At 39.5% G+C, this 18,501-nt stretch overlaps 1 protein-coding gene across 3 annotated transcripts in view; it reads left to right on the top strand.

The window, feature by feature from the left end:
• The window catches only part of SLC25A13 (solute carrier family 25 member 13), a 100,101-nt gene that overhangs the window by 39,241 nt on the left and 42,359 nt on the right, over window positions 1–18,501 (top strand). For all 3 annotated transcript variants that reach the window (XM_061468533.1, XM_061468531.1, XM_061468532.1), the window contains 2 exons: window positions 10,681–10,820; window positions 17,352–17,498. In XM_061468533.1, coding sequence (XP_061324517.1) covers window positions 10,681–10,820; window positions 17,352–17,498 — 287 coding nt within the window. The remainder of the gene's footprint in view (window positions 1–10,680; window positions 10,821–17,351; window positions 17,499–18,501) is intronic.

The raw sequence follows: 18,501 nt of genomic DNA, 5'->3' as shown, positions 1-18,501 counted from the left end.
CGTGTTTCAGTTGGTCTAGAAAATATGGCTGAGGTGTCTGGTATCTCGGTTTGTTCTTTGTTGTTGGGTTTGGTTTGATTTTTTGTTTGTGTCTTTAAATCGGAATTGCTTACTGACAGACATCGGGTTCAAGGCTGTACAAGTCTCTTGATCATTACCAAAACCCAAGGAATGATCAAGGAATCATCAAACAGTTCAGACTAGAGGGGACTGTGGCAGCCATCAGTGGCCTCTGTGATCATCTTCCAGTGTTCTGCCACTGTTACAGTGAAGAATAATTGCCTGATGCCTAGTTGGGATTGTCCATATTCCAGCTTGCATCCGTTGCCTCTTTTGCATCTCCATTGCCATTGTGCATCTCTGTCTTCCCTTCACCTTTCCATTGGGTAGTTGTAGACAGCAGTGAGGTCCTCCTTTAGCCGACCCTTCTCCAGGCAGAGAAAACTCCATACCATCAGCCTTTCCCTGCACATTGTGTGCATCAACCCCCAGCTGTCTTATATGGAGAAAATAGAAGCGGTATTTTATTTTCACAAGCCAGGCTATGCTGTTTACCTTGGTGGAAATGATCAGGGTTCTTTATTATTCTTCAGGGCAAAAGGGGTAACTTTAGTGTTTATGCCCTCATGGGGCCTAGTGCCTTCCAAACCTGTGGTCTTCGGGCTCTGGCAGTTTGTTGCTCACTTCTAAGGAGGCCAGGAAAGGTAATAAAGAAATGTAAGGCTGTTGCCAGTAGCTGCAATTACAGTTATCCACAGCTAAATTGGTAATATTTTTAAGGGATTGCATCTTGGAAAAATGATGAAAACTTTTTTGGTAAGGCAAGTGTGTAATATTGCATGTATAAATTGTTATTTCCCCTTACATCCAAGGAGGACAGAAGCAGCAGGCAAGCTTGGATCCAGAGTCTTAACTGCTTAGATTCATAGTAGTCTTGGAAGGAGCTTGCTTTTTTTTGTGGGGTATTTGCTATATTTTAGCAGAGGTAACAGAAGTGCTCGGATATCTCAGTCAAAAATCAGAGCCAAGCTGAATTGAGTGGTACAGATATGTCAAGAGGAAGTGAATTCATTTTTAGAATTGACAAGAGCACAGCCAACCAGAGCAGGAGGAAGGTAAGAGGATAAAAAACCCCCATAATAACATTTTCAGCAGGGGGTGAAACTTGAAGCTTGTCATGGAAGACACACGCATATTCTCTGTGGTAATGTTTTCATTAACGTAAAATTGATCTGCAAGATTGCTCTGTCTGTGTTGAAAAGTTTGGAGAGGGCAATGAAGTTACAACCAAATGAATTCTTGTTCAGTAGCCAGTGCCTCTCTCCTAAAGGGAGTGAATGCATACTGAACTTTTGTCAGAATTCGCACTGCACTTTATGGTTTGCTGGGAGCTTTGGGAGATTTTTTTGGTTGTTGTCATCTTTGAAGTCTACTTATGACATCTGAAAATATTGGTTAGCAATACTGGTTTTCGTCTCACCTCTGTGTACAGCAGGTGCTACCCAGTGTCTGTTGCTTCTTCCAGCCACAAAAGGGATGTGGTTCCCATCTGAATGGAAGTAGCCCTTCTAAGTGAGAGACTTCAGCCTCCTGCTTCTCTGCCCTGCTGTGGTTGCCTCTAAGAGTGCCAGCACGCCCCTGGGGCTGTTGCAGAACAGTTACTTTTCTGCCTGGGGAATAGTGACAAGTCAACCAATTCATTTTATGGGTGCATCTGAAGAAGTATCGTAACCTTTTGCTTTCCATTGATGTGCTCCAGATGTTAGTATGTTACCTGGAGGTGAAAAACCATTGTTAATGCATCTGTGTTTTGATATTAGGTGCAGCTTTATTGCACTTCTTTAAATGATTAGTTTGTACTACAGAAAGAACCACCCTGATTTCTGAAACTTTTCTCATGACTTATGAGCAGTATTTTCTGAGCAACTGAATGTAGAATCACACCAATTTCAGATTGGCATGCATGTGTTGTATGGTACTGTGTCAGAGATCTGAAGAACCGCTCAGAAGCTGTTCCAGTTCAGTTGGTCAAAAATGCACTTTTTATGAAAGGCTAACTCTAGGTTTGCACGATTGACTATAATGGCTCTAATTTTAAAAGACAGAGGTAACAGCACTTCCAGTTGGTGGGATAATTCAAGAATGCTACATGCTCAGATGACTAAAATATTGTGCTTTGTGCTGCTACTTCATGCTGCTTTAAAAGAAAAACAATAGGTATGGAAAAGGTGAGGAAAAGCCATTTGAGAGTAGATTTCAACTATGAGGTCACTCTTTGGTTAAGAGTAGGCTGAGGGTTAGCCATCTTTCATGTCCTGTTGGGGAAAAAAAAAAGCCCAACATGATTACTAGGCAGCATTTGGGGAGGAACCAGAAGCTTCCACACCAGAATATATTTAATTGTGGCAGCAGCAGTATACCACTTCAAGCTTTATTTTTATTTTATTGTTTTTTTCCCCATCCTCTATTCAAATTGTCCTGGAATTACAGATTAGAAGGTAAAAACTTCAGCAGGCCCTAAGAGCTAGGGAAGTGTTTTGTTATTACAAATTTTAGTATGAAATTTCAGGTAGCAAAATACATGTAATTCTGCTGTGTGTGTAATTTAGTTTTCTAAATTGGAAAATCTGCTGTTACCTAGCAGTTAATGACTATTTTTTTCCAACATTTGGAGTGCAGAACCTGATTCGATAAGCTGATAAAAGAAAACAAAACTGATAACACGTTGGAAGTGCTGAAAGTGAAAATTACAGTTTAGGTAGTTTTGGGGGTAGATAGTTAGACATTTTAATTGAACTAAAATAGTTTTATACTAATACAGTACTGTTGTGGGAGTACATTTTGTGGTGCATTTGAAATTGAAGTATTTAAGTGGGGGAAAATGCATGTTAATGCTTTGCAAGAATTTTTTCTTTTTTAAATACCATCTATCTAGCAAAATAGCTGTTAAAGAAATAGAGCTCTCAAGTCTGTACTGGAAAGTAAAGTGTAAAGTTTGGGATAATTTCTCTGAGCCAGGAGTTTGCTTTTATCCCTTTGCTTGGTGTGTTAAACTGCTGTAGGAAACAATCGTGAATTCTTACGTAAATTTGTATTCCTGGACAATTACTGTGAAATTAGCCTTTGCCAGTGTAAAAAAAAGGTGTTGAGTCAGTCTGGATTCTGAAAGTCCAACGTTTTTAACATCTCCATGATAGGAATAACAGAAATGAGTCCAGATGATGTGATTTCACTTACCCACATGGAAATGGAGGCATTGAATTTGATGTGACAGCTTTGGTTACACACAAACAGCACTGGCTTATGTTAAGCAGTGGAAACCCCTGCTTGTCCATTACAGTTCAGCACTCATCCACAGCTGGACTAGCTCAATGTAGTTAAATTGGTTAAAATTACCATTTTTATTATTTGAATTTAATTTTGTCTTTGGGGATTTTCTCTGAATTTGGAGTAACTAGTCCTATGAAAACATAAGCTACCACTTACACATGCACACGTATGTACACAAAGTTACCAAATGAAGTGAATTACAGGGGACTTTGGGGTGTTTATATGCAAGTGTGTATGTGCAGCCACATTTTTCAGGTGCAGATGAAACTGATATTAGTCTAAATGGATTGGGTGCACTAAGGGAGGGTTTTGCACTGTTTGGAATGAATCTGTTTAAGAACAGTAGTGGTACCACACAATAGTGTGGAGATAAATTGCACTGACCAGGGCTGCTATCTTTTTTTCCAATTAACCCCCACCCTTTTTGAGTCGTGTAATACAATCCTATTTTCAAATTATGTGCTCCGTTTCTACTCTGCCAGCTTCAGTTTGAACGTTCTACCAGATACTTTCCTCATAATATTTTAAGAAGGAAGGAACCTAATTTAATCAATTTGTTTATTTATTTAAAATCAGAATTGCAGAATAGGTTGTGGTCCATGTTTTGCAAGGACTTAAGAGGCAGTGAAAATATAGCAGTAATGTTATTTCAGGGTTTCTAACCTGTGGAAAAGTTGTCTGTGATAGCCTTTTGTGCTCTTGTTTTGTTGAGGGAAGTTAAGAGGGAGTACCTTTCCTTTGCAGTCCTTAGTAATGAAGCTTTCCAATGTGTTATTTAATTTACAGTTATTTAATTTATGAAGTATTTCAACTTGTTTCCTTGGCAAAGCTGGAGGGAGTTGAAGGAGGCCACTGTAGCGCTTGTACTTCCAGAGTGTTGTACCTCACCTGAGTGAACGGGGGTGAATGGACTACCCAACCAACTATTTGGACTACCCATCTTTCCACATCTTAGCTGAACAGATATGATCTTGACATATGTTTTCCAAAATATGGAACACTTAGTGCCAGACTTTAGCATGATGGAAATAAACTAGCTGTGCATCTGATGGTCTCAAGAGTAAATGAAAAAACCCCAACAAACCAAAAACTCCAAACAAACAACAAAAAGAAAGCACCAACCCAAACACTGGAAAAACCCCAGCAATTCCAGTAGAACAAGATAATACAAAATGAGCATTTTGAGTATTTTTGACATATATATGCACATGCCTGTGTATACACATGCTTTTGTACAAGTTTATTGTACTTTTTCTGTGGCCAGGAGCAGCAGGGCCTGGCTGCTCCACCATGCAGGTGGGCCTCCAGCTGAGCAAGGGTACCAAGAGGCCAGGGCATAGGTACAGATCTCGCTGGCGAGGGGTGCAGTCCCACACTCCCTGAGTAAGGACAGAAGAAAGGTCTGGTGCAGTGACCAGGATCAGCCAGACAAGTCCACAGGGACAAGGCAGGTTCAAGCTGAGGCTGGGAAGTTAAGTTGGGGGTTTGTGGGCACCGGGATGCAGGAAAACCCTACAGCATGGCTCAGGCAGGGAAGATCAAGGACCTGAGATGAGGCTTCTCCTAGCTGTTTCTCCTGCAGCTGTTCGCCTGGACCTTGCTCATGGGTGGGTCATGGGGAAGAGGCTACAGAGCCTGGTGGTGCACTGAGGGTCATGAAGCTTATGGAAAATGTGGAGTTGGCTTAAATGGGCAATGAGGATCAAAGCCTGTGAAATCATTCTGTGCTCATCTCCACTGAGCTTTAGGTCATGTCTTAATTGGCAGTTGGCAAGGTGCTGGGGTTTCCTAGTCATGGTGATGAAACAGCTACTCTCATCAATAATTTCATTTGACCGACTGGGCTTCCTACTTTGCTTTTCTTCTGTGCAGAATTTATTTTAAGTGATTTTGTAAAAAATTACACTTTTTATTACAGCCCTTTAAAGGAAACTGTTTCCAAATGCATGAATAGAGGTGCTTAACCATTAACAAAATATGGTTTTATAAAGGTACTACCTTTTGTCTGAGCAAAATGACAGGGATTTGCATATTCAGGTTTTAAAAACCTTATCTCTTTATACTAAAGTACCTATTCCACACTCTTTGCATTAATTTTGTTTAGTTTAATTCAAGTTGTAGCTATAATACTCCTGTTCCTCTTCAGGGCCTTAAGTGTGATGAATATGGAAGCAGTTACTTCCAGAAGGGTTTGAAAAAGTTACTGGTGCATGTGGAACTCTTACTAACTTATGGTAATTCATGTCTTTTCAAATTTGTCTTTTGTTTTCCTCTTTACAGAAGGTGCCCTGTGTTCTTTACAGAAGTTGCTATTACTGATACCAGCTGGGTAAAATATTTTTTTCTCAAGGCCCAGGGTTTTGGTTCAGGTTTTCTATACCATGCAGAAGTCACTTATTTTGTAAAGGTATAACATACATAGAGTGTATAGAGCATACAACTTGTGTAGAATAGAGCCTACAATGACAGCTATTCTCCAAAACTGTCGCAGCTGTTTTGTAAGGGCAATGTGTAAATGATGACTTTTTTCTAGCTCTACATTGAGAAAGTATTAACTTTGTTTGAGTTCATGATGACATGGCGTGGAAAAATTATGTACTTGTGCAAATAGTTTGAAAGAATTTCAGATGTAATGGAGAAGGTATTTATGGACTGTTCCTATTAAAGGTTTTAGTAGCTTGTTCTGTCAAGTGACTTTCTTGAATGTAAAATGTAGTGGGATAATGACTTTCAGTTTTTTCTTTTAAAATTTCAAATTTCCAAATAGTTAATTCTTACCTGGGGAATACTGGTGGTCTTTCTTAGGTCAGGAGTGCCCTGTAGTTTTTCCAAAGCATTTTATTTCTAAGTATTTCCAAAGTATTTTATTTATTTCCAAAGCGTTATTTCTATTATAATTCTTAATCACAGCATGGAAATGTGAATGCAGTATACTTGTTTGTACAGTAAGCATTTAAGCATAAGCAATCACTACACTGGAGAGAAGAAAGCCCCCAGGACTCCAAAGACCAAATACCTCCACTGTGAACCAGCAGGTAGTTCACCTGGAGGGAAAATAGATCAACTTTTTTGTACAGGGATCAGAAACCAATGACAAGGTATCTGTTTCTTAATTAGAGGTAGCACAGGACAAACAATTATTTGTTTTAGAACCTTGCAGTTTATTTTAAAATTGAATTTCAAAGTTTCATTTTTTTAAAGATTGACAGAAATGACAGCATGGATTTAAAAAAAATAGTATTTGAAGTCTTCAGCCTGTTGTTTGTTTTGCTTTCCAACAGCTCTGGTTCAAACAGTGCAACATAAAAATGGTTATATCTTTTGCTAGATTTTGATCTTGTGCTCTTATGGCTTCAGACACTGGAGCATTAACATTTTGTCTTTTTAAAACTAAACATGAAACATTAGTGTTTTAATATAGATTCAGAAGCTTCCATTTTATAGAATCATAGAATAGTTTGGGTTGGAAGGGACCTTCAAAGGTCATCTAATCCTGTCTAGTCCTACCTCACTACAGTGAGTAGGGACATCTTCAACTAGATCAGATATTTTGATTAAGTACCAGTTTAGGATCAAACCACAGTTGCCCAGAGAGATTGTGGAATCTCTGTTGTTGGAGATGCTCAAGCCTTAGGTGGCCATGGCCCTGAACAGCCTGACCTGGTTGGACCTTCTTTGGCAGTAGGTTGGACCAGATGGTGTCCAGATGTCCTTTCCATCACAAATTATTCTGTAACTGAAACTGATTCCTTTAAAGAAAGGTCTAAGCAAACAAAATAACTCCTGCTGCGGAAGGATATTGCTGCTTCTCTGTTTTACTGTGTTTAGTTCAGTGACTTGTGGGTAGCCATGGAACTTCAGCTGCAGGTTTAAGGCAAAACTGCATTTTAAAATTGTCCATTTTTCATTTTAATACTGGACTTAGATAATTAGGGGATGATACTGTTAGAGCTGAACTACAACTTGGAGTTAGTTCTAGTGCATAATTGAATACCTTTTGGTGGTTAAATCACAGGCTAAAATGATCTTTAATGTCTGAATCTGGCAATCTGACTACAGATGAGACTGAGTCAGTGACATTGTGGTAGATGAATGGGTGATGAGACCTAGCAAGGAAAGAGGAAAAACTGTCTACTGAGCATGTGTAGAAGTTTGTGAACCATAAATAGTTGTAAAAAGGAAGTACAGCGTATGTGTAAAAAGACAGTGGCAGACAGGATACCTTGTCTTATGCCATCAAAGAATCAATAGAAGCACAATAGTCTTCCAGTCAGCTGCCTGCACTGTCTAATCCAACATGTGCTTTGTCAGAAAAACATCTGTTATTAGTTACCAAGTCATACTGACATCAATAAACAGTATGATTTTGAGAAGGTCAAGTAGTATAGGGAGTTCTCTTACTGTTGTGCGACATACCTATACTAATGGGGTAGCCTATACTAATGGACTTGGCCATTTCCAAGTCATAGCAAAAATTAAGTGTACATCTCTGCTTGAACTGTTCAGAGGGGTATATGTCCTTACATGAACTTCTGAGGCATGCATGTGCCTTTTAATCTCTAAAATAGACAAGGGAACGCAAACGCCCTGGATATAGACTTGACTGTATTCCTAGCGGGCTTGATAAGGTTTTAAGTATCATTGCTGTGGGTTCTTTTGCTATTTGTAACGCCAGTAATTAAACATCTTATTTTGTCTGATATTCTGAAATTGCCATTCTTTTAACTTCTTGATGTTTGATTTTCATGAGCTGGAATTTTTATTTTGTGCCCCAACTAAGGAGGATTTACAAAGCACAGAGTTGGAGGATCGAGATGCATTTGTTCCTTCAAGGTAGCTAGTGTATGATAAGGAGTTAAAATAGAATTACAGAAGTACAATCAGATGACACTCCATACCTTTCATATGTTAACAAGTGAATATTGTGAGGAGCCTGCCTTGATCAAAAGGAATTTGAGGCTGCTTTTATACTAGCTAGCTGAGATTTTCCTATTTCTTTCCTTGTATCAAGTAAGAAAGTGCCTTTTCTCTTTCAAAAAGACAGGTCTGGAGTCAAACCAAACATAGATTTTGGTAAACAGTGACTCGTTCCTGGTCTCTTCCAAGTAATATCAGTATCTTGCTCTGGGGAAATTCTGTAGGTGGGATGAAAGGTAAAGAAACATGAGCATCTGATTTCTGTGCAAGAGACAGGTACCAGAGTTATCCAGGGAATATCTTCATTCCTCTGGAGAAACAGAATGGTTCTTACCAGGAAGAGACAGCCTTTATTTTCTTCTGTTTGTGCATAAGACAGGCTTGTCTTCTTCACGGTGGTTGCCTTCTTTGAAGGAAGTCTGGCAGAAAGCAGAAACTGCATATGACACGTGACAAGGTGCCTTGAGCTGTGTCAGTAGGAAGCATGCTAAATACAAGACTATCAGTAGAGGGACAGAACCTCACCCTGAACCAATTGGCTTTACCTGCTATTGCCTTGAGAGCAGAATTTTGCTTCTGGAAAATGCTGGCAGACAAGATCCAAGCCGGCTGTGATGGAGCATGAAGACATGAATGAACAATGCTGTCATGGGGCCACTGATGTTGCCTGGAGAAAATTCTCATAGGACATTAGGACTTGAAGTTCTGAATTTTATTAATTTGGTGTTAACTGGGGTCAGTCTTTGTAAATTAAATCCAGCTTGTCTTTTCACCGCTGATTCCTTGGGATCAGTGGGGGCTATGTTTTTAAAGATGAAATTACTGACTGCGTTGAGGGATGGGAAGAGGTCTGCAGTATCATCTCTGCTCTCTCTGTGAAGCACCCCTTGCTTTAGAACAAGCTGTTGTGGTGGCTGTACGCAAGCTGCAGTGTTTTTGTGTCTGTGCAGAAGGACACTTACCCTTTCACCTCACCTCCTCACCGTTTTTTCCTATGTCTTTATCCTTCATTCACTAGGGTACTTCCTGCCATCTTCCCAGTTGCTGTGCCTGGCTGGCATGGCCTGAGCCAGAAGCCGGAACAAAACTTATGCAGGAGACGGGACCTCATGGCCCCAAGGAGTTGGCTCCCACCCTCACTTGTGGCAGTGGGGTGAGCTGGAAGGCAGCTCCCAGGCCTGCCTGGTAGGCAGAGGCTGGCTCCAGCAAGGTGGCTCCCAGCTTGTTCTGAACACAGCCAGACACAAAGTTCCTGTGATTTCTTTGACCCCAGGCACCAGCCATGCTTGGGAACTGGCTTCCAGCTCTGCTGCTCACAGAGACAGACAAGAGCTTGGGGTTTGGGCTTCTGGTCTTTATTCCACAAAGCGTGAAGGGAGCAGGAGACCAGCTCCTGGCCCTGCCTGTGGGTAGGGAGTGTGCCCTGGGAACCAGCTCTCCGAGCCCGCAGGAACTAGCAGGAGACAAGAACTGGCTCTTGGCTGGCATTGCTAGAGATTTGTACACCAATTAGGAAGGCTTGTAGCAGTTGGGAACCCTGTCTTCAGAAGTTCCCTGCTGAGTTTTTTTGGCTGAGACAGACTGTCACATTGAAGCGGGCACTATCATGTGAGACGGGTACTTCCTCAGGTCTTGTTGCTGTTTCCATTAGTTAAAATATGTACTGTCCAGTTCCAGCAATGTATGGTACTTACTAATGATTGTATAACTTGGTGTGTTTCAAATAGTTGTTTCTTTACCAAAAATGCCATGTATTACCAAAACCTCTGGCAGGCCGTTGCCCAGTTATGGCTACTAAACTATGAAGCTTGCATTTTGTTGCGATTAAACAAACTTGTTGCACTGCCCTTCTCCTTGTAGCAGAGGTCTAGGGTTAAATTCTGCTTAGTGCTGGAGGAGGTGATAAGTTTGTGTTCCTGCCTGCTATGTCCCCCTGTTCTCTGTCCTGCATGTCAGTGCGCCAACTACAGAAAAGCAGATCTTGAAATTCTGGTATTTTTGTAGTTGATTTGTTTGAACGTGGAAAACTCTGGGAATAATGACAACAGCCTGAATTATAGTCACACAAAACTTTCATTGTTAGCAGCTTGGAAAGATTATGCTGGAAATTGGTTAGCTTTAGTCTTGTTTCTATAAGCTGACTTTTAATTTTAGTCTTTTCTTGCTTGAATTGGAAACTTCAAGTATCTAGAGTCTCTTCTAGGCAAATGCTTTGAGTATAAAAATCACAAAGATTATTCAGAGACTGTGAGGGTGTTCGAAACTTTATGATGATTTTGGTAAGGAAAAAAATTAGGTTTGCTTTATGGTATGTTATTAATTTATGTGAACAATATTTACTTTCCTGCTAGAAAATGTCATATTTGTTTATATGCTTGTCTTTTGTGGTTATTTTATTTCATTATTAAATGAACGTTTTTCTTTTCTTCCCAGAGGATGCTAAGCAAGTTTTTGGCCAGACCACGATTCATCAGCACATTCCTTTTAACTGGAATTCAGAGTTCGTACAGCTGCATTTTGGAAAGGATAGAAAAAGACACCTAACATACCCAGAGTTCACCCAGTTTTTACTGGTGGGTCTAATACAATACAGTTTGTCAAGAACAATAAGAAGGATGTAAGAATGAAACTATTTCAAACCTGTCAAGTACCACGCTGGTAGGGAAGTTAAAAGATAGACCAAGTGTAGTCTTTTACAGTCAGAGTGCTGGATAATAGTGTGTTGTTAAATACAATATGCTTATGGTAAAACTGCTGATTCAGGCTAGCTGGGTTTTTACTTCTTTGTTTTTGGCAGCTGTGTACAGGAGGTGATCTTTTCTAAAGTGTTGTATAAACAGACATGAAATTAAAAACCTAGACCTCTAATTCTGAAAATCTCCTGTATATTTAAATCCATGATTCAAAGAACGTTACATGACAGTACTGAGCATTTTGAACCCAGTTGTCAGACTGGTATTAAGAAATAATTCTGTCTGTAAGCAGCATGTTTACCAAACATGTGTTTACTTCAGTGATATCCAATAAAGATGCTTTGCTGTAAGCCCTTTACACGTACTTCTTTACTTTTGACCTTTTTTGAATTAAGAGTATCTCAGATAGAGAAATGCTACTTAGCCTCGCTTGTGGTATATAGAGAATAAAATACTATCTTTCTTTTGCAAGGAATTCTTGGCTATTCATACGTTGGGGTTCTTTGCTACAAAACGTAAAATATTGTGCTAATAAAAAAAAGTAGTTTATCTGCATTTCAGCAGTACTGTAAAAAATAGTCTTCAGTAGAAAAAGTGGTTCTTGAAGTGGTGAAACACGTGAGTTTCTTATTTGTATTCCTTCTGAATACTTAATGCTTGTATTAGTATTTACACTAGAGAGTTTTAAAATGGGAACCTGCTTGAAGACTGCAAGGTTTCTTTTTTTCTTGTTTACACAAGTATGTTAGTTCACAGTAGGAGGTGGTATCATTTTGATGAGGAATAATTAAGATAATGCTATTGAGACAAATGTTTCAAATTGACTTTGTAGAACAGCCTAATTAACTTGGTATGAAGAGGACGTCAGGTATCACATGATTAAACTGTATTCCCTTAGGTTTTGTATTGACTATTGTAACTCCTAAGTAGCTGAAGAATAGTGAACTAGAACCAGGTTTGGATAAAACAAGTAAATGTGTTACTAGATTAGGAAAAAATGCCTCTGACTGCATGTTCTGGTGTTCTAGGATCTCCTTGCAATAACAGAATAAGCTCTGGTTATGTATCCTGATTTTGGTGGATTAAAATCACAGTTTTAACAGACTACCACTCCTATTTGCCTCATGTGTCTGTCTGTTTAGAGATCTGAGGAAAACCTGAAATAAAATCCAGAATGAAAAGGACAGTTTTTCACAAAAAAAAAAGGGGGGGGGGGGAGAACAGTGAAAGGGATTAAAACCACAGACCTCAAAGAGCCTGTAGCCTCATGGCTTGGCCTGTGAAAGATTGAGTTCTTTCTTTGTGTCTTTGGGTTCTTTCATGGTGTTTTTTTTTTTGTTTTTTTTTTTTTTTAAATTAAGAAAAGCAAGAGCTGAGACAGGAGTTTCCTGATTTTGGAGATGAGTCCTAACTACCAGGCTTTCTCATCCTTGTGGAGGGGTATCCCTCTTTTCTTGTCTTAAATGACTTTTCTTGGATGTGATCATATTCTGGGGAGAATTGTATTTGTTTTTGGTGTGTCTTGCCCCTGCCTCTTTTTCTTTGTTGTTTTGGTTTTATTTTTCAATTGGCTCTACTGCAAAAGTGAATCTTAGCTAGCTGCCTTGCAGAATAAAAGATGCTGGAGCACATCAGTGGTCCTTGTGAGCCAGGCACCCCTTTTGGTGATGATCTATAGAAGGAGGAAGAGCATAAATCCGGAGAATAAGAGTGATGATTCTGGGTGTCCTCTAGAGAGGTGAGATGCATTCAGAAAAAGTTCTAAGGCTGCTAATAAAAATGCTCTCACCATTGGTGCAGACAGCAAGAACTTTCCCATAAGTGGATTGTCCTAAGACTGCTGAAGCTGTCTGCTATCAGTACAGTCTGTTAGGATGCTCAGTCTGTCACAGTAATTGGGTACATCTGTTTATCCACTTTCTAGAACTGTAAATCTTTGATGCACCCAGGTTTCCCTGCTGATTCTTCCCTTGCAGCAATGCGTTACAGATACTGAAGTTTGGGCACAGAAATGACACTTGGCCCAAACTGGAGAGTTAATGTTCACAGGCATAGAAATCTTCCTTTAAGCTCTGTAACCTTTGGTACTCAGCCTTTCCTTCTGACATTCTGCCTGTGCATGAGTCAGCCTCCTTGGTCTGATGTCTAGACCTTGGACCTTAGACAGCAGGAGACCACAGCGGATACCGAATTACCTTTCTGCATTCCTGATGTGTGAATGCTCTTTACATTGCACTTAACATGGACCAGATGGTTCTGTAAGGCGCTTCAGGTACTGCTTTGTAAGTACAATGCAATTTGCAACTTTTAATGAAATAATCCAGCTAGATTCAAATTCATTCACGTTGGGTCCTATTACGCCACACAGAGTTTTTACATATTCATTATCTGTCGCAGCATCTGGGCTAATCATCACTTCTGGCAAAGCTGAAAGGTACGTGGAAAAATAACAGTAGTATATTTTATCCACGCACAAGATGGAACTCTTCTGGCTTCAAGTAAGAAGAGTTTATATGGGATTCTGAATACTTATATCCTACCAGCAGTTTTTTTTTGTGTACAGTAACAGAGATGCCCAAAAGTATAGCCTCCAAACTGCTTGGCTTTAATACAGTTAACAATCTATTTGCATCAGCTCAAAGCTCAAGCTGTGTTGTTTACCCTCCTTATCATTTTGCTAGTTTAAAATTAGCTCATATATCTCCACAATTTTATCTGTTTGGATATGACCGTGTTCTGTCATCACTTAAGTGGCAAGTCTGTCTCACAAAGCGCAACACTGGCCCCTTTCTCAGCATGTAAAATCTATTCTGCAGGATAAATTTAAACATATGCTTATATGTGGGACTGGTAAATCCATTTCTGCATTGTCTGGGAATTCATTTGTGCCCAAAATATTAGTTGATGAAGTAGTACTCTTTCTAATTGAACCCCAGGATCTACTCCAGTGGAAAGGATTATGCTGTATCTGATGACTTGTGGATCCATTGGGATGGAACCCAAACATCTATTTTTGTCTAAGGGGAAAATAAAGAAGCTTTTAATGAGCTGTAAGTGAAAGCCGAGCTAAAATCTCTAGATAGGAAATAATTTCATGAAAATTGTGGTGCCAGCATGCCTGCCATGATGTGCAAATTAATTTTTCACAAAGTCTTACCTACCTGGAGGAATTCTGGACTTCCAGCATCAAGGAGGAGCTTGTTTTCCAAGTATGTATAAGTTTATAGAAACTCTAATTGGAGAAGATTCTTTAGGAAGTGTAATGTGTATTGCAGTGAGGCTTGTATTTCTTTAATCTGTCTAGGTAAACAATATTGGACTGAAATAGGTGAAAATATAAAAATTATTGCAAGTCAGATAACATCTCTGAACACCACAACTGGCTTTATGTTTTTTTTGTTTATTTTTAAGGTGGTATTTTCTGTATTAGCTGCATATACACAGTGTAGGCAATGTTAGAAGATCTCATAAAGATTTCCGTGATAAATTGCTAGTAGCTAGTGAGCCTTATTTTGAAATGTAGTTAGTCATGCTGTGAGATGTCTTAACTTTCACACTTGGAGACTGAGGGAATAGATAACCTTTCTTTTGAGTTAAACAGTTTAGGAATTTATTACGTTGTTATGCAATGTACAGCGATTAGAGAAGTGATGTCTTTTTTCTGTGACAGACTTTATAGGTGAAATTTAGTTTTGAGACTGAACATCTTACCATGTAATGGTCCTCATGGTCTTGTATGCCATGTTGCTGTCATGGTTTGGCAATACCATGTGGTTGAAGGTCCCTGTGCTTTTTTCTGCTCGGTGCACCGGAAAATGCATAGCACAGCTCAAAATAACTGTCCTAAAAAGACGCTCTGTTTCTGAGAAGGTGGGATGAATCTTCTCTATCTATTTGCAGTATGCCTAAACCATTTAATTTCTGTACTAAGGAGGAGGTACAAAGAGGGAGTTCCAGAACTGACATCATCCTATTCAGTTTTGTCTTGCTGCCTATCTACAGCTAAGTGGCTCTTTCCTATCTGACATGAACATGGGCAAATGGAAGCACTGAGTCTTTGACCATGTGTTTAACCAAGTGGGGTAATTCTTCTCTCTAGTGGATTCCACATGTATGAAGAAGATTGAAAGGAATCACATTAGCAAGCAGGGGATGGGTTGTTTTGGCTTGTGCTCAGCTGTAGTACTAACAGCCTTTTTGCAATTAGCTGGTGATGACAAGAAACATGCGCTTAACGTATCTCTCTGGAACATGAGCCCTGCTTTGCTCTGAGGCTGAGGCATTGCTGTCAGCCAAGGTCCCACCAGCGGTATGTGCACCTCCAAACTCGCTGACGGGTGTACACAGATGGGAACAGATGGGACTTCTGCAAGTGGTGTCCAGGTTTTCTACTGTGTTTTAGTGCTGGATTCTGCCAGCACAATGCTGGAAGCAGTTTTAGTGGTTAAAGTGAATGAGAGAAGAAAGCAATGTTCATAGTTTCCCGTGTAATCCTTCTGCTAAATTAAATTTATTTGTTCATACATTTCCACCTGCCGGGTGTGAGTGTTTAGGAATACAAGAGTTATCGTACCTGATTCCTCTTCAGAGTTCTCTGCCTCCCGAGTAGCTGCCTGCCTCAGGCTGACAAAGTGTTTCTGTCTTCATGTGCTCTTCCCATTGTAGACCTCCCAAAATTGCTCGCTTCCAAATTTCTGTTGAAATTACAGTCACAATTGGAGTGAAGCATAAGCTTACATGGCTGCATCCAGCCACAGTGAATTACTGCTGAATTGTAACACCTCCATGTAGGGGGCTGTAATGTAAAGGAAACGTGACAGAACTGAAATTGTAACACTTCAAATTATAACCCCCACAAGCATTTCTCATTTAAAAAAAAGTAATTCTGTGAGTGAAATGCAGTTTTGAAACATTGGTCAGTCCTTTCCACGCCACCCCTTTCTTCCTTCTGCCTAATATATTAGGAGGTTTTCATCATGCCTTTCAGTTCAGGGTACAGTGTTTTTGTTAGAAATTAGGATTAAAATTGGAGAGGTCAGGAGGCTGAAATGAAAAAAGCTGTGCATCCATGGCTTTGGCATGAGCTGAATGAGCAGAAGGAGGTATGGTGGCTGCAGGCCTCCGACAGGTGTAATCCTACACCAGCTTTATTTTCCTTTCTCCCTCCACTCTCTATTCCCTTTGATGCTGCTGTGAGATAAATACCAACTTATATGTGAATACATTGTGCTGGTGATTCTTGACTAGCCTGAGTCTTGGCTTAATATGATTTCTAAAGCATATATTTGCAAATATAATGGAAATAACAGAAAGCGTCACGATGCACTGCAGGACTTGCTTAGGATTGCTGATATACATTTGCTCTGATTCCATTTTCTGAATAACTGATTTGATTATGAGTATGTACTCAGACTAAGCGCTGTATTTCTGTGAAGAAGTTTTTATAAGCTTTGAAATTTAAAGGGAGGACATGGCAATGATTTGTTTTCCTTCATTCAGCAGAGAAATATAGATTGGGAAGTCTAACTGCATCATCACCAAAAGCTATTTCTGGTTTTTGCAAACCTATAGAACTGAACAAAAGACCTACATGTATTACCAAGTTACTATCTGTGCAGGATTGTTCCTTTTAAATGAAAAATAAGAAGAAAGCAGTCTAACAGTAATTTATGAAGAAAGGGTGAAGGCCACAGTAGAAAAAGATACAGTTTTGAGAGATTAAATGCCTTTTTTCTTCCCTCTTCTCTCAGGGGTACATTTGAATCACAAAATGAGATTATCAGGTGGTTGCATCAAATAATGCTTATGATTGATCTCTGCCTGTTACTACTGCTGAAATATTGAGAACTGATCTTTAATCAGTCACAATACAAGGAGTTCTAAATTAAACTGCTGGTGTCTTTTGTAGACAAATAACTTTATGTTTTAAATGAGGATGCTGAGGATGCTTTTGAGGGAATGCTTTCAAGATTAGTGGGTCTCTACATGAAAATCTCTGGTCATTGCATTGTCTTCGTTCAGGGAGTAGCAAACGCTTTTACACAAAGTATTTTGACCTGCTCTGACTCATGCAATAAACTGTATGATGCACATCATGGAACACTTTAATGTTCATGAGTGGGGATTACCTGCACTGGTGTGTTGATACATGTCCTCTATTTTTCAGTTAAATGAATTGCATGATCTAATGTCCAGACAACAAAGAAATCACGATAGTTGTCCTAGATACTGAACTCAGTGATAGAATATGCCACTGACAGGAAAGTCTGAAACTTACGCATACAATATCCAATTAAAATTAGATTACATGTAGTTGTGTTTTGTGTATGAGGTATCTTTTAGGAATATAAAATGTAACTATGAAGGTGATGATTTTGAAGCTAACTTTTTTTTTCCCCCATGTGTCTTCAGGAGATACAGTTAGAACATGCTAAACAAGCTTTTGTGCAGAGAGACAATGCTCAGTCTGGAAGAGTCACAGCTATGGACTTCAGGGACATTATGGTCACTATCCGGCCACACATGCTGACACCATTTGTGGAAGAATGCCTAGTAGCTGTGAGTAGTTCTGGTATTCCAACTTGGTATATGGATGTGGGATGCCTTTTCTATATACCTCAACCACTGTATGTGGCACGTAATCTAGTGTATGGATGCATGGATTTAAGTTCAGCATTTATTATTTACATGTATGAAAGTTAACCCTTACTGGAGAATATGTATCCTCAGTGTTCCTGGTCTGCTGTGACAAAGGACAAAGCATGAAGATGGACTGAAAAATAATGGCCTACAAATGTAGTTTGTCTATTTCCAGTCATTCCGTCATAGGAAACTGTGTCAAATATGTCAAAATGCCATTGCATCCCACTTAGGAAGTCATCCTCAAAGGTCCTGCTGTCCTGCTTTGTAATGTCAGTTCTAAGCTCCTGAGGGTAATTTCTGAGAACCTGGGACAGTGTATGAACTGGAACATCACCAAAGGACATTCACTGTATATTAACTGATAGTTGTTACAGTTGAGTGTACTTTTTTTCAGCTTGAACTGCATAAACCAAATTAAATACTACAATTCTGCAATTTCACTGGAAGAAAAAGAGGTACATTTGGTTTTGGCAACAGTTGCAACTTGTAGCAGCACTTTCCAAGTAATCCACTGTCTGGCCATATCCAGGTTTAAAGAAATCTGTTCTGCTTTGACTTGCAAGGGAGAATTCCAGGGAGATGTGTGATGTGATGAGAACTGCAAAGCCTGGACAGAATATTGGAAGATATATACAGCAAAAAGCATAGCCAGAAGACTCAGGGACTGACAGTGGGATCTGATACTTTCTTCCTTGATTCTCTCCTCAGTCTTGTTATCAGATTTACTGGATTGTATGCTCTCTCACAAAATATGAGATAAGATTTTTGATTCTCCCTCCAGGTCAGTTAGGTTTTGGCAAGCTTATGCATTGTTTTCAGATATTTCTTTCATCACCGATCTTATACTTTAAATAGGGAATTGACCCAATAATTTTTCTGTGCGTAGACCAAACACCACTTTAAAATGAAGGTTTAGGCT

This window comes from Pezoporus flaviventris, unplaced genomic scaffold, assembly GCF_033815535.1.
Source record: "Pezoporus flaviventris isolate CSIRO_AGI_PZ_B2104156 unplaced genomic scaffold, CSIRO_AGI_Pfla_v1 ptg000047l, whole genome shotgun sequence".
In the NCBI taxonomy this organism is placed as follows: Eukaryota; Metazoa; Chordata; class Aves; order Psittaciformes; family Psittacidae; genus Pezoporus; species Pezoporus flaviventris.
Note: the sequence above shows the minus strand (reverse complement) of the source record. Positions and strands in the feature narration are given on the sequence as shown.